The following is a 24700-nucleotide window of genomic DNA, read 5'->3' on the forward strand; positions in this document are numbered from 1 at the left end:
AATTAATAGCTATCAGAATTCCGCATTTCTTGTCCACAGTTACTAATAATACTACATACTATTAGTAGAGAGCAATCACTGACGCCAGTGGTCAATTTGACAAGGGCCAGTTTTATATGTCACTCAAGAAGAAAGGTGTACAAATGTAGTTCACTAAGACACAGACAGAGAGAAGGCGCTTTGTGCGGAAACTCATTGATACAGCTTAAAAACATCAAAACCAAATATTCTAAAAATTATTCCAAAGACCACAACGTATCTAGAGACATCAGTATGTATTCAGTGAGCTGAACACACGCACGCACGCACACACACACTCACACACACGCACACACACGCACACACGCACACACACATGCACACACAAGTTCCAGCAAAAGCCAATCTCAACATTCATCAACTAATGAAGTGTTACTAAGCACACTGAAATGCATTTTTCTGTTAAATAGTCTTAATCTGTGAGAGAAATGGCAAATGGTTTTGGCTTTGATTTTGTAAAGGCCTTCTAACTACATAAACTGTGTATTTAAACTAGTATGTTGCTTGATCTTTAACTTTGCTGTACTGAACTGTAATTGCATTTGTCGAGAATAGACTGTTGCTGTTTGCATTTGATATTATCTGTTAATGTGTAGAAGATACTGAAGTAATATTTGCATGCATACAAATGGACAGGGGTTGAAAACAGCTAAGGACTTGTGTATCTTGTCCAGAACAGAACTGTTATACACCGACAGTGATCAATCTGAAATATAGAGTTTCAACCGATGAAATAATCAGTTACATTGTAAATGTTTACCTGATCAAAATGTACACATTGTAATACATCAATTAAAAGACTTCAGAAACTACAATGCTGTTGCTGTTGTTATTAGTAGCAGTAATAATGCTCTTTGTTTATGTTTGTTTATGTTAATTCAGTGGTTTCTGTTGCTAATTTTTACTGTCATAAAGTTTTTTTGTTTAATTCCAACTGTCATTTTTGCTGCTTAAGTTAAATTTATTTTTCAACTGTAATGTTTTTTACAATAAATATCTTGGCTAAAAGATGTCCTGAGCATCTGAATTAAATATTAGTATAAAAATAACTTCTTGTTATGTTTTATGTATATAAAAAACAACAACAACAACAACAAATCAAATCAGCCAAAAGCTAGCAAAGCAGCTGAAGATATCAAACTAAGAAACAAATTTACAGGTGCATGACTCATGACATGATGAGCATACTCACAGTAGCAATCAGCCTGAAGCTGGAAAAACATACCCCACTGTTGCCTCCAGGTAGCAGATGTAACATTTACATTGAATTTAAGATTGTTTGAAGCTAGACACAAGTCTATATATTTCTCTGAGCTCACTGCAAATGCAGATTAGATAGACTAGATAGATAATATTCAAGGCATTCATCCGAGGAATATATCTGGAAAGATACAACATAATAATCTGACTGCAGCAGCTTCTAAAAATAACTCCTGTGTCCACCACCAGAGTAAACTTTCAAGTCTGCTTAGTTCCACTGCCTGAGCCTATTTTAGAGAGCTCTACTGGCTTAAGAACTGGGTCTGAATCTGCATTACAAGAACAGCTTAATGGGTTTTCTTCTGACTGATTCAAAATGTCACAGCCCCTGTTGTGCCCCTGGGCATCCACAATCCCACAGCTGTGTGTGGGAGCCCCTGTGTGTGTGTTTGTGTTAAGCCTGCACAGTAGCTTCCAGGAGGCATTTGACCTCCACCTTACCTCCAGATGTCCTCCATCTCAGGTGTGCAGCACTAAACATCCATACAGCTGGTCATTGCCTGGTGAACAAGAAGAAAAGATGAGAGGTGAGCTCAACAGTGCCTACGTGCATATTATTCTGGGGGCAGGTCAAGTATAAATAAAATACATTCTCAATTGCGCCTTGTAAACAGAAAGAAATGTGGTCACAATGAACACAATCAATTAACAAATCCAAAACAAGTACTTTTTGGGTTGAATGGACAGAGATGTGGACTAAATCCTTCAGGCTTTGGATTGTTATCTTTAGCGAACACACTATTACAACTATTGAACTGGGCGGCTCTCAAACAATGTGAACAAGAATGCCAAATATTTCACTTCTAATAACAAGGGAGCAGTGAAGAGGGCAACCCTGGTTTTCTCAAAGACTTAGTGGCCTGTGAAGCATTTACACTGCAACCTATGGGACGATGACATAATAAATTTATTGTTTGAGATTATTACATTATCTCAAGTAGGTGCAAGATGTACTGACAAGGCACAATTTGGTCACATTGTATTTTGCAATCACAATGAATTGACTTTTTCCTTCCAACTCAGTGGATAACTCACAATGTGTTTTATGCAGAATCATCCTGTAACATGTAAGTAAGTATTATGATGATACACATCTGCATCTTAAATATGATGCTATTTATGTGAAATGTGAAGCAGCGCTGTGTCGTTCGGATACCTGCTCTTTTTCCTCAGAAAGGATATCATGGAGGGAGAATGATGTTTCTAATGTCTTATCAATAAGCGAGAGCTGCTGCAGTGACATTGAGAGCGATGAACATCAGCATCGAGACAAGGCACAGCCGTAATGAAGAAAGGGTGGGGGTGCAATTCTGGAAGATTCTGCACGAATATTACGAGTGGACCCCATTTCATTCGTTTATTGTAGGGACTGTTTCTCTGAGCTAGGTGGTAGCTAATCCTTCCCTATCAAAGCCACAACGTACAGTGTGGTGGGGACTAAAGCTTTTAGGGTGAGTTTTCTGGCCATCAATATACATTACTGTCAATATCAAAATATATGAGAGATTTTCTGTAGATGTGCTGGTTTGATCTTACGCTGCATGCTAAGAATATCTCTGCGATGTCATTTTCTTTTCATGGAGCCAGTTAGCTGAGCTACATAACCAGCTAGCTGGTAGTCAGGCTGCTGGTTATTTGATAACTAACAGCTAGATTCGGTTAGCGTTAAGAGGAATTCGCCTGGTGAACATAGGTAGCCACAAATCTATCATCTGATGATATAGTTATAACAGTATAATAAAGCCACAGTCAAAGTTGCACTACGCACATTCACAATATGTCTTTTGCTGGTGTCTGCTGTGCTGTAGCTAATCGAACGTTAGCTAACTAGAAACACAAATGACTGTAGCTGCACTGTTAGCTGCTGGCTAGCATGAAGACATGCTAACGTTAGCTCGCTGGCTAAGATGCAGCTCTAATGATCCCGCAGGGATGTAACGTTAGCGCTAGATGAATGGTGAAAACCATCAACCGTAACGTTAATTACTGGTGCTATTTTATCTATTGCGATATACACATAGACGTAACTCATTTGGCATGAAGTAAATATGTGTTATTATTGATTACATGTATTTTGCTCACATGAAACGTCTTCCAAGTGAAGATTTTAGCTAACGTTCTCAGTGCAGTGCCATGAAGCTAACTTGGAGCTAACGTCGATGCTAGGCAGCTTTAGCAAACCCCGCTGTCTGACAGACATTATGGCTATCTCTTTGTTTCGTGCTTTGTATGAAACACTTTGTCAACACAAGTAATCCCATCAATACACTATAAAATATTGTCCTATTCTAAAATGTGTTTATTACAGAGCCAATGACTGGAATAGACTGATATCCACTGCTCACTTCAAAGATGTCAAGTAAGGAACTGGGGGTGTTTTGGGTAGTTTGATTTAACGCTAAAGCTTTTTGTAGCTGATACTATTAAGCTACATATTTAAGTACATGAGACCTGCTCCCCGTGGACTCTATGTGAAACGTACCACTAGTATATTACATGACTTACATTATTATATTACATATTACATCAATAACAGAAATTCCAGTGATACAGATTTTAGTTTGTTGTACTAGTTCAATTTAATGTAGAAAGAAATACCTTTTTAGATGCTATTTAGTTGGAAATATTTACAAATTGGAAGAAAGTAAATAGTTTGTGTTCTACAAGGAGGGTGTTATCTCACCTGGACCTTCTCTTTCACCACAGAGAGACCCTCCTATGCCCCTCCACCTCCACCTGCCCCCACAACTGTAAGTACCCTGTTACATGGCTCTGCCAGGTTAAACTGACACTGCTGGCTTTAATAAAAACCTAATTTTCAGAGAGATCAGCATTTTTGTTGATGTGCTGACACCACTTCTTCTAAGAAGATACTTTCCTTATAGCCCCAGCATGAATGCAAGTTTATTTATTTTTCATTAGCGTTTTCCCGGCTTCTTTCATTTGTTTCTTAATTTGTTTCTGTCTTGGCCTTTATCCCCCCCCCCCCCCCTCCTTCTTTTATATCATTTCTCATTCGTGTTTCTGTCTCATTTGTTTCCATCAGCAAATGCCCAACACTACCGGTTTTGTGGGGTACAACCCTTACAGCCATCTGGCCTACAACAACTACAGACTGGGAGGGAGCCAAAGCAGCAACAGTCGGGTAACGGTATGAATATTAACATAGAGAAAACGGTTTGACCAAAAATGTCAGGTAGAGCCAAGGGGAGAAATCATAACCAGTAACAGCTCACTTCCAGTTAAGGTTCACACAACACTGAACAGTCAGCTTGGTTAGTCAGTGGAAGACACTGCTAAAACCACTGTGAGCACCAATAGCACTGAAGTTTCCGATCAAACAACAATAGATGTATTTTTGCATCTCCTGTACTGAAAGAGCAAATGCTGCAGAATCAGTGGAATGAGAAGCCTAACTCATGTCACCACTGAGACTGAATCGAGTATGTGTCATCCCAAACTCCCTCTGCTGCCTCCATCACAGCGCAGACTGGCTAAGAGTCCATCTGTGTGTATTCAAATACCACCTGCCTTTCAAAGTCTGCATTTCTGACAGCCATGTTAAGTAATCCATGCCATCAGTGTTGCCATGGCATTACAGACTCGCTGCTTGGCATGGCTGTGGCTGCTGAGCAGTAATTTAGTCTCTGCATGCTAGCTGTGGTTGGCTGACTCTGATAACGGCATTATGTCTCACAGCAGGCAAGTCTCAGCTTAAGTGAGAGTTTTGTTTTTTTTTCCACAGTCAGCTATTCCATTGAATTCTGTGACATTCCTGACTCCAAACTGTCATTAATTCAGTTAATTAATAGATCAAGGTTATTCAAGTAATACAAGGTGCTTCTTGTATGTGATTCTAAGTCTAATGTTTAATAGTTTTCTCTCAAATTACATAACCGTGCACACTGCATGTCGTGTCATAAGCTCTACTCAGTCTAGTTTTGCCAGGGTGCTGAAATGGTTTCCTGATCACTCAGCAGTAACTGTGCCTTAAGGTCACTCTTTTTCTTTCTTTACCAGAATTCATCTGGAATTAATATCCCAAAGCCACCCAAGCCTCCCGATAAGCCACTGATGCCATACATGAGATATAGTCGTAAGGTAAGTACCCAGTGTGCGCTTGCAGCCTTTTGCATCATCATGTGCTCTGTTGGAATACAGGGATGCTTTGCTTCTAAGATATTCTGTCATCTCAGACTAAGTAAGATATACATTTTGTTTCAGACACTAATAGCTGTTTATCAAGGTAGGTGTGGAGCCACATTAAGCCAGGACTTAGCTAGGCCAGTTCACAACACAGTGGGATTTATTAACTTGGAGATGGAGCTTAAAGCACACGGCCTCCTCTGGTTTGTGACCTCTCTGCAAAGAGATAACCACTTATAGCCCCTCCAACCCAACCCAACCCCACACCCATGTCTGGTTCTCATCACCAGGTTTGGGATCAAGTAAAAGCCTCCAATCCTGATCTGAAGCTATGGGAAATTGGGAAGATAATCGGTGGCATGTGGAGGGACCTCACTGATGAGGAGAAACAGGATTATTTGAATGACTACGAAGCAGAGAAGGTTGGTTGTTTTGCAAGGGGTGTTTATGGGGATTTTCTAATGGGTGACCAGTAGATGTGTCTCCAACAGTTGTGGGTCCCTCCAGTCATCATTCCTCCCTTTCTAACAGTCCTGAGTAAACTTGTTTCCTTATCTTGTCGTAGTTGATAGAAACGAGGGTCCACATGTTGTGTCTGCTTGCCTGTCTGTTTCCTCGTCATTCCTGTCATCTTTTCCACTGTAGATTGAGTATAATGAGAGCATGAAGGCCTATCACAACTCGCCAGCCTACCTGGCCTACGTCAATGCAAAAAGCCGCGCCGAGGCAGCTCTGGAGGAGGAGAGCCGCCAGAGGCAGTCCCGACTGGACAAAGGCGAGCCATACATGAGTATTCAGCCAGCAGAGGATCCAGACGGTAAGGTCACTCAGCTAAATGCTTTGTCTCCCAAGGTTTAGAGCATGGTGACAGAGCTGTAATTACTGTAACACGACCACACAAAGTTGCCAGTCCGCACACCCAGAGGCTGTGTTATCTTTTTCCCTCCTCCTACAATGCCACAACCATCCACATTTTGGTAATGCTACCTCTGAAATGTCAAATCTCATGAAATGTTTCTACTTTTAAGTTTCAAAATATAACAAAATTTGTCTTTGTTTTGCCCAACAGTTTACATTTTGAATGTATTCTTGGCACTGGCTTAGACATAATTGCAAAATTTACATTCTTTTCCCTGTTGTTTTAAAGACTGACGCACACATGTTAGACACACAAACCAGAAGAAGACATTTGAGTTACACCCACCTCAAGGAAATGATGCATGTCTGGGGTCTGGCTGAGTTACTGTTGAAGATAATAATGTACAGGACAACTACAGATAAAACGTATTACTATTTAGAAACACCACAGACCATGAAAATGACATGGTATCCCAGTGAGTTCTGTTCTCAACAGGCTGCATTACGTCGATTATTACATAGGATTTAGCTCACTGTGTGTACATATTCAAAGATTGTGCTGTTTTAATAAATACCGTCTTAAAGAATTTGTTCCCCAAGCTGCCCCCATACACACATTTTTCTTAACCCAATCAGAACATTAGGCATTCATAAGGTACCATGGTTTTATTTCCAATCTGTAATATAAAACCTGAAACAACATGAGTATGCAGAGGGAAAGTGTAGTGTTGGATGGAAAAGTTGAAAAATATCCCACACATTAGTGAGACTACAGAATGCTGCAGAAATTGTGAACATAAGAAAAACCTAATTCTCACACACTGCCATCACAATTTATTACCTCCCCTGACTGTTTCCTGTTGTGGTGTCAGAGCACCTATGTGAGCACCTTTGAAAGTTTCAGCATGTCAGATGAGATTCATTTCTGGAAAGTTTCAGGGGTGCACATGTGGGTGCACACATGAGCGTGCAGCACGAGCAAATTCAGGTGATACCCACTGAGAGCTCTTGTTGCACATTTAGCAGAATTTTGCCGCAACAAAACCAAAAAAACAGTGCCATGTTTGAATAGTAGTAATAAAAATAAGGGGAGGAACCAACTGATAAATAAAAAGTCAGATTGAGAAAAAATCCTGCCTTTGTAAAATATATCTTAAGAAACAGCTTTAGTACTTTAGAACTGAATGAATATAAAAAACCACCCTAATTGAATCCATCTGGACTTACTTCTTCATCACCACAGAGTGTGGAAAAAGTAACAAGGATGATTATTGTCTTAAGGCACTGCAGATTAACTGTATTTGGATTTTACCTTGCTGCACAATCATCCTGTGTTTAAATGGCAAAAAAGTATACATTTAAAGACAAAGACGAGCACTCGCTGACGAATGAAAATTGCAGACTACATCTTAAAACTTCTGTCCACACGGTGGGTTATAATTAACCGCTTGTCCCATTCACCCTAACAATAACAGTACCTCTTTGCTTCAGGATGTATTTTGTCATAATGGTGTATACTTAACTCTGACCGTGTGTAAATATTGAGCAATATCCTCCTTATGTTTATAGTGTCTTGATGCAGCAGTATTTGCATAATTTTGTTTTGTATTATTTGTGTCATAGTTTGCCAAAGTCCCCTGTACCCACAGACAGTGACTGTGTAACCCATGTCTACTCTTAGACCTTTGACAGGTGTATAAAAATATACTTTCCACTGGTAATAGTAACAACTCAGATTTATTTCATGTCTTCAGATTATGACGATGGGTTTTCCATAAAGCACTCAGCTGCAGCTCGTTTCCAGCGCAACCACCGTCTGATCAGCGAGATTCTCAGTGAGAGCGTGGTCCCAGATGTGCGGTCAGTTGTTACTACTGCTCGTATGCAGGTCCTCAAACGGCAGGTCCAGTCTTTGATGGTTCACCAGGTATGATCACTTTGTGGTCACACAGAGGTGACATATGACATTGACAGGTTTTTTTGTTTAGGCTGATAAAGCAATAACTGTGGTGCCTGTGTGTCTCGTCTCACAGAGAAAGTTGGAGGCGGAGTTGCTTCAGATTGAAGACCGCCACCAAGACAAGAAAAGAAAGTTCATTGAAGCCACAGAGTCGTTCACGAATGAGCTCAAAAGGGTACAATGTCTTTTACATTGAGTTTGGTCATCACTTACTCGCACGCAAGCTTCACTTTGCATGTTTAACTTTACAGTGTGTAGCTCTTGTTATGTGCCAGTCTGTGTCTGCCTTACAACCACCAGCTGCTGCTAACTTCATCCACATGTTCTGGCAATCGTATAGCTGTCATCAATTTTACAATTTGTAGCCCCCATAATAACCATTGTCCTGAAATGAGCTGCAGCACTGTACAACTGAATGCACTATTCACAACAGGTGGCGCCATTTACCCTTTATGCAACTTCTTACAGCATTCGTTCACTGACTGAGAAATGACATCAAGACTGAACATGTAATGAATAATTGTTGTAGTAGGAAAATAACTGCTCATTCCATGATAAAGTTAAATGAAGTAAGTTGTTACTTTCGTTTCTTTGTTTCCAAGCTGCAAATGCATGCTCAGCCAGCTAAAGTCTGCTCAGTGTGATTCTGAAGAGTTAGTACAGTACAGTACAGTACTAAAGAGCTGTGCAAGTTTGAATTTTTTTGCATTACATGTGCTTTTTAGCTGTGCTGTATGAAGGTGGAAGTGGACATGGAGAAGATTTCTGCAGAGATTGCTGCAGCAGAAGAGGCAGCACGCAAACGAATGGCAGAACGTGAGAAGGACGCAGGAGACCGAGGTGCTAGAGAGGCCCCCACCTGTGTCTTAGCAGAAGAAGAAAAGCACATTTGTGCAACACATGGCAACAAGTCTCAGCAGAATTCGCACAGTCAAAGCAGCAACAAGCAAGGTGACGATACAGATTCTAGCACCACAGATACACAAGGTGAGATACATCTGATTTGTGACTTAAGTACTGACTGTGTTGCAGGGGTTCAGGTTTTTAACATTTCACTTTTTTTATTTTTAACTCAGGAAAGCCTAAGGCCTCAGAAGAGCTTGAGGCTCATCCAGGCAGCGAGGAAGGAGCAACAGAGGACAAGGAGAGTGTCCCAGAGGGAGCCCTGGAGGAGGGAACCAGTGACAGTAACACAGGTTCAGAGACCACCTCTGCTCAGACTGAAGATGCCCTGACCAGTGAGCCATCAGAGGGGCCCAGCAGGGCCAGAGCAGCCCACTGAGTCCAAAACCTGACCGGGTGTGAACTGTAAGACTCATCATTTTGTCTGCTGGCCATCCTCTGATAACATGTATTGCACAGTATCATCTCAGTTTGTCATATGAGGAGCGTTCAGATGGGCTCAGTATTTGACAAGGCCATGGCAAAGATGACAGACATGTTCCGAGTAGAAATATGAAAATGAAAAACGTAAAGCACTTGAAACCAACAAAACAACAGCCCTGCCTAAAATCAATGGCTGCCATGAAGGCTCATGTGAAAGCACTATATTTCCTTCACAGGCCTCATTGCCATTTGGAAGACCCTATCCAGGCCCTCTTCAGCACATATTAATACATATCTCTAGCACTATGTCTGGCAGATCCCAGATTCTCGCAAATTAAGACTGGCTGTGTGAAAAAAGCTGTCACATGAAACAGACATTGTTTAGTGTCAATTTTAACTTTGTCCTTTGTATTGTAGTGTCATTGTTGCTTTTGTTGTTACATTTGCATGTTGCAAATTTTAAAAATAATTTTGCATACTTGTGAAGAGTGGAGTTGGGCGACCGTCTCCTTGGCAGGAGAATATTTGTTTACTCTCTGTATCAGTATTACAGTGACAGTATTGTCTCAGGAGTTTGTAGTCATTAGTAGTAGTTATTTTTGTTATTTATTATCAACATTTTTATTCTACTTGTGTACTGGTTGTCCTGGGCGCAGCCTAGTCCATCCGTAAATATATCACATGAACGTCAGTGCTGTACAATGCTTGACTGCCAGTGTTCTCAAGTTTGCTAGCTGTTAATCAAATCAAAAGCAGTATGCTTAGAACATTTCTGTGTTATGGTCAATATTGCAATTTTCAGCAGAAATCTTTTAAATGTACCGTAATTGTGTACACAGTGTATCAAGGTTTGCTAAAACATGGACTTTCATGTTGTGGTTAAACAGCTTAAAGAGGCGTCATAAACATGCAGTCTTAAAATAATTTTCATTTTGCATATTTATACCAATAAACATTTCTACCCTACTCCCTTCATTTGTTTTCCAAATATGTTTAAATACAAGGTGAATGTTCTTTAATATAAATACATCTAAATGAACATTTACAGTACAAGCATCCATAATGTCAAAAATGCAGGAGTGCTTTTAACAGGATAATGCAAAATGCTTTTAAATGTTCAAAATACTCATATGCAGGGGTTTGTATATAACCTTCACCATTGCATACTGTATGCTTGCACACATTTGTCCTTTGCACGGTACAGGTAAGGGAAGTGGGTAGGTTGAGAGGGAATTGTTCTGATTTCCTGTTTTCAGTGCAAATGTAGCAATCCCTCTGGGTGTTCAGCTGTGTTAAAGTTCAGCGCTACTATGTGAGGGACTAACTTAGAGCTGACAGGATATATAAATCATCTGTGTGATGTTTCTATCGTATCACCCTCCTGTTAGATGGTGTGATCTTTAGATATGATAGTGCTTTATTTTAAATGTGAAAGATGTTCCCCCTTGCAACTTGCCATGTTTTGTACTGTGCGGTTTACTCTGCCTCAAGTGAAAGCTACAACCACAACCGCAGATACAGGTGTGCAGAAGGCTGTGCATATGTTGTGAGTTAGTGGGCCAAAGGGAGATTCTGCATTTTGCTGTCCAGTACAAGATTTAGCTGTGATTAAAGTACAAAGATCTAAATCTGACAAATGGATATATATAAGAAACATATCAGTGAATATTTCAGTTATTATACTGCACCGTGTAACAGTAATAGACAGTGATGAAATTGAACAACATAAAAATGAATTTATAACTGTGATGTTGGCGAGCACTGTCAGATCACTGTGTGCGGGCAGCACAGTGTGGCTTTGAGCTATCATAGTGTTGCTATCAAACATAGTGAGTGCTTTTTTCCTGAAACAGTTCATTAACATAGACTTCTGTTACCTTTCACACCACAGTCACTGCTCCTCCTCAAGCCTGAACATGAGCTGTGGGACGTCACACTAAATAACTGAAAAATAATCAAACCTACTAAACTTACAACACAAACATTTGACATGAGTTGTGCCTGTGCTTCCTTGTCCTTAGATTTTTCCACAATTTTGGACTTTTTTAAACACACAAAACCCAATAAAGAAACTTCTTAAACTTCAGGAAGGGATTAGACTGTAAGAATGTGTTGAGAGTCACAGTAACCAGTCTATATATTATTATTTCATGTCTAGCTATATAAATAATACACATCATGCAGCTGGTTAGGGTAGTGGTAACATCACCACCTCCCATGTGGGAGACTGGGATTCAAATCCCATCCGTGTCCTACCTCCAGTAGGGGTCCTTAGGCAAGACCTCCTCACGCTTACCCTTGTACCCTACTTGTAAGTCGCTTTGGATAGAAGCGTCTGCTAAATGACTAAAATGTAAATACATAAAAGGTGTATTAATTAAAAATCTAATGATAGATGCCACTGCAGTTTTAACTATAATAATTTTTCATTAACAGGACATTGTATGATCACAATTGATAAAGAAAATGAAATATGAAAAGGAATATTTTTTTTTCTTTACGTGCTAGTAGGAGCCTGTGGTTTTGATGATTTCACGTGATACAGGAGGACCAAGAAGAACAAAGTTTCAGTAAGAGAGGGTGTTTTTCATTTTAACAAGAGGAAACCACCAAAGACGCTCGCCTCCTCTGTGTTTAGTGGCTTTACCTGCAGCGTACTACTCTCAGTCAACATGACTGCTGTCAGCGGTGAGTACCTTATCAGTTTAACTAAGATAGTTAAGAGGATGTGCTGTATGTGTGTGTGTATAGTTGTGAATGAATAGGTGTAAGCAAGCCATCATAATTATCATGTATAGAGTGTAGAGTAGTGTAGAGACATAACCTCAAACTATAGTTAAAAATTAATCACTTTTTCAAACAGTTGACAGCAGTAGCATGCTTGCAGGCTGTATGAATGTTTCTGCTATAGATTTAATTGAAGACAGTTATTGAGTCTTCCAGAAAGTGATAAAGCTACTAATCAACTACATTCAACACCTTTTAAACTTTTATTTTTTAAAATCACAGAAAATAAAGCAGTGTCAGTATTATCTTAATAATGGATGTTTTGTCAGTTGGAACAGTACAGTGTGTTTCTAAATGTGCCAATCTCTGTTACTGTCCAGTCGTAACACTTAGTTATTGACAGTATCCAGAACAACAGTGATTTGCAAAGGTAGTTTTTTTATGAAATTTTCCTGTAAGAACATCTCTGTAAGTGGAATTGTGGTGTCAGTGACTATATACTTTGTGACTATCTGCTTTTGTTGTTGCAAAAATAAGGAACTAAGTCTTGTTTGTGATGACTATAAAAAAAACCACTGGGTCTCCAAAGACTGTTACTTCTAATAATAAAGAAAGACGAAACAGAACATGTGAACAGTAGATTAGTATTTAAGGGGGGGTCCCCTTCCATTTTCCACATAAATGTTAGTTTACTAGTAAGTGAGTGAAGCGTGTGACTCATCAGTCAGTTTTGCAAATTGGGAACTAAACATTTAGAACATGTAGGTCTGGTTTACAAACTGGTGTCATGAAGTGTGAAAGACATCATTTTTGTAGTTTGACTGTTTGAAATACAAGTTACGAAACCTTAACCTTTTTTTTACCAATCTATTTTAAATGTGTTGAGTTCACAAATTAAGTGCAAGACTACCTAATGCTATGCCTTAAAATAATGGTAATGATAATAACACTGTTACAGTGCTTGGTCTTTGACATATGCACTCCATTTGTTTTCAGATCCCCGGACACTTCTGCCAGCGGTGCTGATTCTTCTGCTGAATTTTAAGGTAATCAAAACACCCAAATATTAAAGTTACAGTTATAAACGTTGCTACTGAAAACAGCAGGTTAACAGCCACTACTGGACCACCATTTCCTTCCAAAGGAAGTGGTTGCTAAAGGTGTCTGGAACAGCTAATAGCTGGTAGCTTGATATTTATGACGTCCACCTGCGATAGTCCCTTTCTTTATTTACTTCATAAATGCTTTTGTTTTAGAATTTCATCAACACATCATATAATCTGTCTCTGATTACAGCATTGCTTGTCTCAAAATGAAGAAAATTCAACCGGCACGGTGAACACAACTGAATATGACTACAGCGCCAGTGTGGATTATGAAGGCATTCCTGTGCTATGTACAAAAGCATCCAACCGCGAATTCCGCCTCTGGTTTATCCCTACCTTCTACTCCATCATCTGTCTCCTGGGGCTGTCAGGGAATCTCCTGGTCATCCTCACCTTTTTCTACTTCAAGCGTCTCAAGACCATGACAGATGTGTACCTGCTCAACCTGTCCTTTGCAGACTTCCTTTTTGCTCTGTCACTGCCCTTTTGGGCAGCCAACTCCATGGTAGAGTGGGTGCTGGGCCTGGCAGTGTGCAAAGCCATGCACACTATTTACAAGGTCAGCTTCTACAGCAGCATGCTCTTTCTCTGTTTCATCAGTGTGGACCGCTACTTCGCCATCTCCAAAGCTGTCTCTGCTCACCGCCACCGCTCCCAAGCAGTTTTCATCAGTAAGGTGTCTTCAGCTGTCATTTGGGTAATGGCACTGATGTTCTCCATTCCAGAAATGAAGTACACCAGTATCAATAACATCACCTGCACCCCTTACTCCAGCACATCTGACCCGCTTCGCGTCAGCATCCAAACAAGCCAGATGGTTTTGGCTTTTGCCCTCCCATTTCTGGTCATGAGCTTCTGTTACAGCAGCATTGTCCAGACCCTTTGCCAGGCTCGTAACTTTGAACGGAATAAAGCCATCAAGGTGATTCTCGCTGTGGTGGCTGTCTTCCTAGTCTGCCAGGTGCCTTATAACCTGGTCCTATTTTGGACCACAGTTGTCGCAGCAAAAGGGGTATCTGAGGACTGCAACTATGAGAACAATCTCCTTTATGCCACGGATGTCACTCAGTGTGTGGCCTTCTTGAGGTGCTGCCTGAACCCCTTTGTCTATGCCTTTATTGGTGTGAAATTCCGTCATGACCTCCTGAAGTTACTGAAGGACTTTGGTTGCATGAGCCAGGAAAGGTTCTTCAGGTATACTTGTGGCAAGCGGAGGAGCTCAGCAGCCACTGATACTGAGACGACCACCACATTCTCTCCTTAAAGCCTATCCACACCTGACAACAATGTGGACAGTTGAACATTAGGATACTTATGTTGAGTCAAATTTCAAAGGCTCAAGTCAACAAAATATTGTACTTAACGTGTACATAGCAAAAGTTATCATATAGTTATAGTTCTGTGGGATTTTGTTTCTGTGACTTCTGAACAGTGTTATTTACTCTTTTCTATAACCATGTATTTGCAATGTTGTAAAATAAAGATTAAATTCAAAGCTCCACATGTACTGATTCCATCAGCACAGCAGTAGCAGTCATGAAAAATAAGTGGGCAATATATACATTAGTCACAACTGGTTAATACACTATGAAAGAATTTTCAGTTGATGATCCTTCATCAAGAACTTGCACTTCTTTTGAGGTCTTCCATGATTATATCTGCTAATAAAAATGCAGTTACAAGACAAAAGATGTTTTTGCCAAATTGCAGGAAGGATCTAAGTTTACATCTAAAGTGGCAATTACTGATTAAACATGTTGGTAGGAGTTAAAAAGAATATATTCATACATAAAAACATCTGGGTTTGTAGAAACACATATGTACAAATTGCATCATTTCTGTAGTATGTGTGTGATTTAACTGGAAAAAGCTTTTAGCCATTCAAAGGCCAATTCTACCTACCAACAGAGTACAGAGTATTGTTACAATGACAGTAACAAAGAACACAGCTATAGATAATGTGACTGGAAACACTCATGTAATAAAAGAAAGATTCACCATCACCATTGAATTCCATGAGTCATGTAACACATCTTGTCAGTAAACGCTGCCTGATTTAATACATCATACTGTCTAAGAAACAACAATCACAATTCCACTGCACAGTTCTCAGATCCCAAACCCCGGCAACCATCTTCATCAGAAGCTACGATTTAATTTGCAGAATCATTGTAATATGTTAAGTTGACAATTGTGTCTGTGGTTTATGTGCACAACAGAAATGATTTGATTAGATAAATTCAGTTTATAATTTGTAATACTTTTTTTTTCTTTCACACTGGACTTTCAGAAGGGCAAAATCACTCAGAACAGACACTTTTAAAACAACTACAAAATCACCAGTGATATTGAAGGCAAAGGATTAACACTTCAAATTTAGTCACAGCTTAATGTACTCATCTGATTACGGGATATTGTGAAGAACATCAGCCCTCCAGCTATAAACTTTACACCCCAGTGATGACACAATCAGTTGGAGCGCAAAGGAAAAGTGATCCTTGCTCCTGATAGGCTCAAGAGGAATAGGGTTGGGATTTCATTAATAAAAGTAAGAACATAAGACAGGAAATGTCAGTTAAACAGTAACGACTCTGAGAATAAAGCAGAATAAGCAGAAGAATCCTGATCAGAGGAAAATAAGGTAAGAAGACAGTTCTTTATATATATTAGAAGATACAAGGCAGGAGTAAAAACATGCATGATCGGCCATGTATGAGAAGCTTTGTACAAACATATTTATAGTAGTTCACTGTTGATTGTGGGTTGCTCCCTGTTGATTAATATATAGGGTTACGTAAGAATAACTTGTCATTGTAAGTTGTACAACGAAATTAGAGTTCATCATTTCGGTAGAATAAATCTGTGTATTATTATAATTATTGCAACAGGTCATATTATTATTAGTAGTAGTAGTACATAAAAGCTACTGTGTATATGTATGTATGTTAAAGGTAATTAGAATTCACCTCAACTCATTTCCTAAGACGAAAAACTCATCACTATCCATTGCACCCCCTTTTGCTTTCCTTTTAAACTGAGAGTAGCTGTAATAAAGCAAAACTATTTCCCTCAGGGATGAAAAAAGTTCTATGAATCTTGTAAAGTTCACAGCACGTGTCTATCGTACTTCATGGCACACTATGTTACTGACCCAAGGGAATATTCTGAAACGTTCCGGGTGTTTTCTCGATATATATATGTATAAAAAAACTCTAAACTGAATAATCGCAATTGTTCAAATAACAAACAGATTTTTGTCTGCAGATGTTTTTTTTTTTTTAAGCTTTGGCTGTTTAAGAAAAACATTAGTGTAGTCATGGTAACCACCAGTCACCTTAGTGACTCACTCAGAACCACTCCTCATCTTAAACACTAAGAGGGAAACACAGTATGAGCTGATTATCCATCATGTTACACACCCTTCCTGGGCAGCTATTCATGCTGATATGCATGCTACAGCACTGCATTATAGCGTGTGTCATTTTTTACTGAGTTGTTTTATGCATGGATTGAGAAACGTGGAAAATCTCACAGTACACATACTGACTTACACAGACAGAACATGGCAACGTTTTAGTTATTTATTGCTTAAATCCACTAAATCTTCAGTATACTGATATTTAAAGATTTACACTAAAGAACTCAACTTATACCAGACATCATGAGTGACTGCAATGAAAAAACTACACAGAGGAAAAAACTGAAGCTTATAGCAAAGAGGACAATATTGATGCTGTTATTCTGGTGAAGATAAGTTAACTGACTGCTCTCCATTGTATCCTTGTCCTCGATAGTTGCAGAAGGCTGAGCTCTCAGAACATGATGCCTTCAGCCCAAGGCATGTCCCACATGATTCCCAATCATGTTCTAAGAGTGGGTCAAACTGTTCGCTTGGAAACCGCACAAGAGACTGTCAGGCCACATCCTAGTTTCACTAAGCCCAGCAGTGACCTTGATGACCCCGATCTCAACATTTCACTAGACAATCTCAACCAGCTCATCCTGGAGCTGGATCCAACATTTGAACCCATCCAGGTTCCCAAAAGTCCTTTGTGTATCAGTCCTCCAACAGGTACAGTAAGACTGCATGCAAATCTTATTTTGTTTTCTACACAGATTATATTCTACCTGATTCTTACTTACACACGTAACCAAGATCAAGAAAGTACGATGAACAACTGGTTCCAACTTGCAACCTGAGGTGTGACAAAGCACACAGTAAAACCATATCAAACTAATAGTACACATGGCTTTGGGCTTTGTACTGGAAATGTGTTCACCCTTTCTGAGATTTTTACTTTTTTTTATCAGAGGTAATTGCACCACTTGAACTGGGACTACAGCCCAGACTAGTACCACACCCTGCACATTAGGTTAGAAGCAAAATAGAGAAGCACACACATCAAGGTAGTACAGCGAAGTCTTCACAGATCTGCTCTGATCTGAAAGTGCGTACAAAAGTCAACAAGCAACAAGCATAGAAATGGATTTCCTGTTGTTCACATTTTCTTGAAAAGATGTTTGACTGTATGTTTGTGAAACAAACCGTGTGCCAAGTGCTCTGGAGAAAAAAACAACAACATTTGAGGTAAATCCAGCAACATTGTTGAGAAACAAAAAGATACTGATAATATTTAATCAGAGATGGTCACATTTTATATCTGATGAAATAAAGAAAACCCAAGTGTTGTTTGGATGATTTGGTGTTGTTAAAAAATTCTGCACTTCCCCTTCCAATACTCACAACAGTACAGGTCAGACACTTTTTCTGTATAAATATTAGTCATTATTACAATGGAAAGAAAAAGTATGTAAACATTTTGGAATTTCATGGTTTTCTGCATTCATTTGTCATAAAATGTGATCTGATCTTCATTTAAGTCAAGAGTATTAACAAATACAATGTGTCTAAAATAATAACACAAAGAAAATGTGTTTGAATTGTGGACTGCAGCTACTTCTCTCTAACTTTTTGAGTTTGCTCTGCACAAGAAGAATATGTTTATGTGAGCAATGCCTCACCAAAAGGAGTTTTCACAGGATCTACAGTCAATAATTGTTAATATACAAAAAGCTAGAAAGGGTTACAAAGTGATGTCAAAGACTTTTAGCAGTCTAAAGTTAGGTAAAAAATTCTTTAAAATAATGTGAGAATGTCTGTACATCAGCTGACAATGACCCAAAACACACAACAGAATTGCTTCAGAAAAACAAATTCAATTTTTTGGAGTGATCAGGTCAGAGCCCAGACCTCAACCCAATAGAGATGCTATGGAACGACTTGAAGAGAGCGACACACGAGGTGTTCAAAGAATATGACAGAGCTAAAGCAGTTCAGCTGGAAAAAATGGGCTAAAATTCCTCCTGAACAATATGCGGGTTTGATCCACAGCTACAGGAAATGCCTGGTTGAGGATATTGCTGCCAGGAGGGGTCAACCAGTTAATAATTGAAAGGGTTCACATACTATTTCCACTAGTACTAGAGAGAGATTTTTATGGATTATTTTTGTGTTATTACTTCAGGCACCATATATTTGTTAATGCTCTTGACTTAGATGAAGATTAGATCATGTTTCATGACAAATTAATGCAAAAAAACCCCACAAAATTTCAAAAGGTTTTTACTTTTTACTTTTTCTTGCCACTGTAAATAACTTTGGTTGCAGAAGCCACAGACTGTGATGTTTTCCTAGGGGCATAAACACAATCAGTGTCCATCAAGACAGTGAGGCAGACAGTTCGCAAGAACAAGTTGAGACATCTCTGGGCCATTTGATGTTATTGCAATAGCATAAAATCACAATTCAAAGCATTCGCTCTAGAGGGTATGGCCTGAGTTGTGCAAGCAGCTACCTGCATGAAAAAAATGTTTCTGCAACTACGAGTCTACACAGAGAAGCAACCCTGTTAGTAGAAAACGTATCACAGAATATGTATCAAACCAAATCACAGAATGTTTATCAGCTTCACATGTTTTGAAACTGTCCTTCTTTAGATAATTTGTGCTCAGAGGAAGATGTCTCCCACTTTGTGATGGTCCCTCGAGGGTGTTCTGTCAGAACCTCGCCCACTGCGGTCCCGTCTACGTCACCCAGTATACCCATCCCTACAGACAGCTGCAGTCCTCGTGGTATGCTGGTATTCTCCAGCTCTCCTACGTCCTCGCTGCCCCCTCTGCCATGTGGAAGTGCACCTCGTCGAAATCAGTTGCCAAAGCATGACTTTTCCCAAGGATCACTGCGCTTGTCACATTCCAACAGAAACAGTGCTGCCTCTCTCCTCTCCACATCATCAGGCTCAGACACCAGTTACATGCTCGGCAGGTAAAACATTTGTTTACAATATGCATCACAGTCAATCAAAAAAATACGCTGCATCACAACATAATTATTATATGATTATAGTCATTATAAAAATGTAACTGCTGTTGCAGTATAGTTGCGTAGGAATTGTAATTTCCAGGAGACACTGTTGGACTAGGTTTTGAATATGTACAGCATATGTGCAACATTTTCTTTTCCTCCCTCCATAGCAACCTTTCCCTGGCCAGTGAGGATGCTGACTCTCCAGAGTCCATCCTAACTAGCACATGTGGCTCCTTTAGCGATGGCTTCAGAACAAGGCCATTTGATAACCGGCACAGCCCAGAGAAACCTTCACTGACAAAGCGAGGACATCTGCAGGAACTTCACAAATGCACACAGAGCAGTCCTGCTTTACTCTCTGGTTCTTTAACCGACATTCCCGTACTGCTGGTTAACGGTGCACCACAGCCAGACCTGCTGTTCCACTCCCCAGGACCAGACTGGAACGACTTGATACAGACCGTACCTGTGTCCAACTCAAAACCAACTTCTCCTCACAGTGAGTCACAGGCTTCACAGTCATCAAATTTTCTGGCATTATCTACCACAATTTAAACACAATTTGACCCCACTGTGTGGTTGCTCAGGTTTCCAAGCCCGTTTTCATGGCAGCCAGCCCTCAATGAAATTCGTCATGGACACTTCAAAGTTTTGGTTCCGTCCACATATGAGCAGAGCAGAAGGTGAAACTCTCAAAATAAAATTGATTGATGACACAGTTGGTTTACTCGAACTCTGGAGTTAATTCATTTTGTATTATCTAGTTTTTCTCAGACAAAGGGATGTATGTAGGATTCTTTTGTAGTTCTTATACAGTAATCAACAGACATTTGCCACTGTCTCTAAGCATTTTCTGTGATCATTTATTTAGCGGAATTTCTGGTAAAGGACAAGGAAGCAGGAAGCTTTGTGGTGCGAGACAGCACCTCCTACAGAGGCAGTTTTGGTCTGGCCATGAAGGTGGACCAATCACCCACCACTTTCACTGCTACAGCCTACCCAGGTAATCTTTTATTGGTCTGTGTAGCCTATTATTTTGAATTATATGTTGTATAGTGTTTTATCTAATATGGAAAGAAGATTTACTTCCATGTTCACAGACTAACAGTGGAAACGCACAGCACGGTGCAGCACAGTGCTGCTGTTGTCACTTGTCAGTATCAGAGAAAGGCTCAGAGAATGAATTGCGCAATGGTGCTGATGTGTATGGGCATGTCTGACCGCTATCTGTGGTGAGGCAGTAGACAGTGCTGTTGCTTTTTCCATCCGCAGTTTACGTTGTGTAAACTCAAAAGAAACCCAGCTGTTTATGGCATGTCTTTCTCACGAAGCAATTTTGAGACTTATGTCATTAGTCGATTTGTGTTTTTCTTTTTCTTTCTTTTAGGAATGGACGATATGAAAGATGTGGGCACTAACAACTTTTGTGGATGTGTGTGGAGAATGCATGCTGTGTGTTGCAATTTTCATCTACTGAATTATTAACAAGCCTAACAGGAGCAATTTTCTTTAGTCGAGAGATAACTACAGTAACTACAGTATTTTCTATTTACGCTACTGTGTTGCTTTCATGAACGATTTTGTAATCTACAAACAGTTATTAAAGTTTAATAAGAGACAATGGAAGAAATGCACCTGAAATATATCAAAGCTTAGAAGTTCTGTTCAAATTTACACCAGAACTATAACATGTATACAGAAGTCAGCTAAAAAAAGAGCTAAGGAATCCTAATTTATTTCGGTTGTCTGATAATGTTGTTGAGAACCACAGGTAACGCTTGGCAGCTAGGACATATTCTGTATTATAACAAGTTAAAGGATATTGTTTTATAACACTTTTGTTGCTCTGTAGTTTCTGATTCGCTGTGTGATCATGTTCTTTTCTGTTGTTGTGGACCGCCTCGTAAGCTCAAATGTGTGAGTGCCATGTGGTTAAAATGTATTTATAGATCAAAAAAAGTAGTCAAAACAAATTAGATCAGTCGTGGGTGATGTGAACCCTGTGATATGAACTGTCACGGGGACTTTTAGGTATTAATATTTGGCATTTGTCCTTTCATCATAACAGGAGAGAGCGGTTCGGATCTTGTCAGACACTTCCTTATTGAATCATCGGCTAAGGGTGTACGCATCAAAGGCTCTTCTCAGGAACCTTACTTCGGTAAGTTCTGCAAAGGTCAACAGTATCTACTTTGTTGCACATCTACAAGCAATCAATTCTCCCTCAAGCTGATTTCATATTCCTCAATATGACTGAACATCCTCTGGTCTGTCTGCTGTCTGCCACACCAGGAGTGAGTCAGCTATGTCTGGCCTCAGAGCAGCAGTGGGTGGAATTGTTCTTTATTCAGAGGCTTGAGTCCACAGGGTGTGTTCTCACACCCACAGAGACATTATCAAGGTTTATTGTGGGTCTTCCCACTTATTATCAGAGCCTATGGGTGCGGAGATGGGGATGCCTGTGTGCACTGTGTGCACCTGCTTCCATTAATAATAGACTTATACCCTAAGACTGTGTTTAATTTTATTAGTGAGATAAGTAGAACTGGAAATCCCCACAAGGAAAAAAGTAGGCGGAACCAGATATACTCAGTCTGTCACTTCAGTTTCACCTGCCATTATTTATGGTAGATGAAAACACTTACTCTACTTGCACTTACTGCAATAGTAATCATAAAAACATTTACTACTTTTAAAAACTTCAATAATGTCATTTTGGTTTTTTGTCAGTCATGTGCTTTGCCAACACTATGATTTTGTGTTTGCAGGTAGTCTCTCTGCCCTGGTCTACCAGCACACTATTTCTGCATACGCTTTACCCTGCACATTGCGGCTTCACTCTCAAGGTAAGTAATTATACTGGTATACTGCCAGATACAGGGGTTTCTGTTGGTTTGGTACAAAAATAAAAACCCCGATCTTCTGTTTGACTTTACAGATCTTGGCACAGCAGAAGAGAGGACCAGTGACAGGCCAGCATCAGAAGACAAGAGTAAAACAGGTAACATACCAGTTATCCCTCTTTGGTGATGCAGTACATTTACAATCCCTCACAGATGTAAATGTAATGTAAAGCTGGAAAACTGTCACCTGAATAAAAAGAAACCAAGACACAGAAAACCTAAAGCAATCAGCAACCATGCTGATGGCACAAAGACTTAAATAGAAACCAAAACAACCCAAACAACTTGCTAACTGAGATTAGCTAATTGATGTGGGATGCTAGCTTACATCTTTAGGTCTCCTCTAAGATGTTTCCAAAGAGCTCTGAATGAAAAACAGTGAAGTTATATCTTGCTACCTCACACATTACATAATGCCATGTGTATGTGCTTTCAACCTCATTTCTCATCAAACTGTCATGATGTTTGTCTTTCCCGTGCTGCAGCTTCCAACTTCATCTACCTGAATGCCGTCTCCACCGAGATGCTGACAGGCCCTCGTGCGGTGCAGAAGGTGGTGTCCTCAACACTCAGCAATGTCCCAGGGTCCTTCACACCAACCATAGTCAACCTGAAGGCGTCTCTGAAGGGCGTGACATTGACAGATATCAACAGGAAGTAAGAAAAGACACATCCTGTCAACGTGCTGCTGAGATTTTGTTTACGTTACTATCATGGTGGAGGTATGTGGTTTGTGCTTGTGTGCAGGGTTTAGTGAAGACTGGTCAGTTCTAACCGCCATAGCCATTTCTTCACAGGCTTTTCTTCAGACGTCACTATCCTGCTCACCTGCTTAACTACTGTGGTGAAGATCCAGACAGTCGACTGTGAGTGTGCATTAAATGAAAACAATTCATTTAAAGAATATGAGAGCAGGTCCCATTTTTTAACCTTAAACTAATCTTAACTTTTCGACTCTCACAGGTGGGTGAAAGGCTCCAGTTTTGGTGCAAGGTACAGTAATGAGCATCAATGATGTTTTCTGTATAGCTACTGTAAACTAATATGTGAGAATCCATGATAAACCCATCCCTCAAATTAAGGTCTTTCTTACTATAAAAACAAAACATAACAAAACACAACAGCACCTCTTCTTTTTGTATAAATTCAATCTAATCCACTGTTGTTTGGTACCAACAGGATGTTTGGCTTCGTGGCAAAAGGTGCAGAAGCTGGTTCAGAGAACGTGTGCCACATCTTTGCAGAATACGACCCCGTACAGCCGTGTAACAAAGTCGTTGAGGTTATCAAGGCAGCCATAGCCAGGCCGCAGACACACAGGGAGTGAGATCATTCAAACAGCTTGGGGCTGTAGGGTTCTTTTCACACTGTGTAACTAAACTGTTGCGTACTATTGCACCTACTTGTCATTGTGTACATGACTTCTACTACTGCTAAACCTCCTCGTGTGATCACAGCACCATTAAAATCTGCATTAGAAGTGGTCTATGCCTGGTGTCATTGTCAGTTGATTAAATTCATAGCTGTCAAGGACACAACAAGGCAGCCACAAACATACAGTATGACTGTAAAAGGAGACTACACGAATATATGAATATTTTGTTTAGGATAAAGCTGCTCAGAAAATGATTTCAACAAAAAAAATGTTACAAACCAGCACCTTGCATATAGGTTCTGACATAGTACAGCATTTTGTCTTATGTCTTAATGTAAAATGATTAAAATCTGCTCTCAGATATATCTGAATTTGAAGGTTGTGTTTAAAGACTCAAAGTAAAGCAGCTAAAACACTTGTCCTTTCATTTCAAACAGAAACAATGGGTAAATTATAGCTGTGTATTTGAATGTATTCATTATGCTGCACTGTAAACGTGTTCTCTGTAAGTTTGTGCACTTGAATTGTTTTTTTTCAAATTGTTACAATTAAATATAATCTTGTCAATGTGGTGAACCTGTGCATGCTTACAAGTGTTTAAGAGAGTTTCAAAAGAGTTTGAAAGTAGGACAA

The 24700-nt window shown here is 39.7% G+C and overlaps 4 protein-coding genes across 11 annotated transcripts in view; 3 read left to right on the forward strand and 1 right to left on the reverse strand.

The window, feature by feature from the left end:
- Positions 1-2527, reverse strand: part of LOC113162418 (DNA-binding protein Ikaros-like) — a 28229-nt gene extending 25702 nt beyond the window's left edge. For all 3 annotated transcript variants that reach the window (XM_026360531.2, XM_026360529.2, XM_026360528.2), the window contains exons 1-2: positions 2456-2527; positions 1741-1799 (exon numbers count right to left, since the gene is read on the reverse strand). In XM_026360531.2, coding sequence (XP_026216316.1) covers positions 1741-1780 — 40 coding nt within the window. In that variant the 5' untranslated portion in view covers positions 1781-1799; positions 2456-2527. The remainder of the gene's footprint in view (positions 1-1740; positions 1800-2455) is intronic.
- On the forward strand, positions 2294-10547 carry LOC113162420 (SWI/SNF-related matrix-associated actin-dependent regulator of chromatin subfamily E member 1). Of its 6 annotated transcripts, none has more exons than XM_026360536.1 (11): positions 2294-2366; positions 3608-3658; positions 4006-4049; positions 4346-4450; positions 5320-5400; positions 5736-5867; positions 6091-6262; positions 8058-8230; positions 8337-8438; positions 8989-9250; positions 9340-10547. In XM_026360536.1, exons 2-11 carry the CDS (start codon positions 3652-3654, stop codon positions 9543-9545), a joined length of 1284 nt encoding a protein of 427 aa, XP_026216321.1. In that variant the 5' UTR covers positions 2294-2366; positions 3608-3651; the 3' UTR covers positions 9546-10547. The 6 variants fall into 6 exon arrangements, with proteins under 6 accessions (XP_026216321.1, XP_026216322.1, XP_026216320.1 ...); XM_026360537.1 differs by having other exon boundaries at positions 2309-2370; XM_026360535.1 differs by lacking the exon at positions 2294-2366 and adding an exon at positions 2612-2750.
- Positions 10548-12194: 1647 nt separating this feature from the next.
- Positions 12195-15413, forward strand: ccr7 (chemokine (C-C motif) receptor 7). Its single transcript, XM_026360541.1, has 3 exons — positions 12195-12277; positions 13313-13362; positions 13613-15413. The coding sequence occupies exons 1-3, from the start codon at positions 12262-12264 to the stop codon at positions 14684-14686; spliced, it is 1140 nt and encodes a 379-aa protein (XP_026216326.1). The 5' UTR covers positions 12195-12261; the 3' UTR covers positions 14687-15413.
- A 524-nt stretch (positions 15414-15937) lies between these two features.
- LOC113161261 (tensin-4) lies at positions 15938-24681 on the forward strand. Its single transcript, XM_026358749.1, has 13 exons — positions 15938-16063; positions 17217-17494; positions 19420-19747; positions 19957-20288; positions 20377-20472; positions 20661-20792; positions 21858-21950; positions 22558-22635; positions 22728-22790; positions 23178-23349; positions 23490-23558; positions 23656-23685; positions 23872-24681. Exons 2-13 carry the CDS (start codon positions 17242-17244, stop codon positions 24017-24019), a joined length of 1794 nt encoding a protein of 597 aa, XP_026214534.1. The 5' UTR covers positions 15938-16063; positions 17217-17241; the 3' UTR covers positions 24020-24681.
- Positions 24682-24700: the final 19 nt, after the last annotated feature.

This window comes from Anabas testudineus, chromosome 1 (genome assembly GCF_900324465.2).
Source record: "Anabas testudineus chromosome 1, fAnaTes1.2, whole genome shotgun sequence".
Taxonomy (NCBI): Eukaryota; Metazoa; Chordata; class Actinopteri; order Anabantiformes; family Anabantidae; genus Anabas; species Anabas testudineus.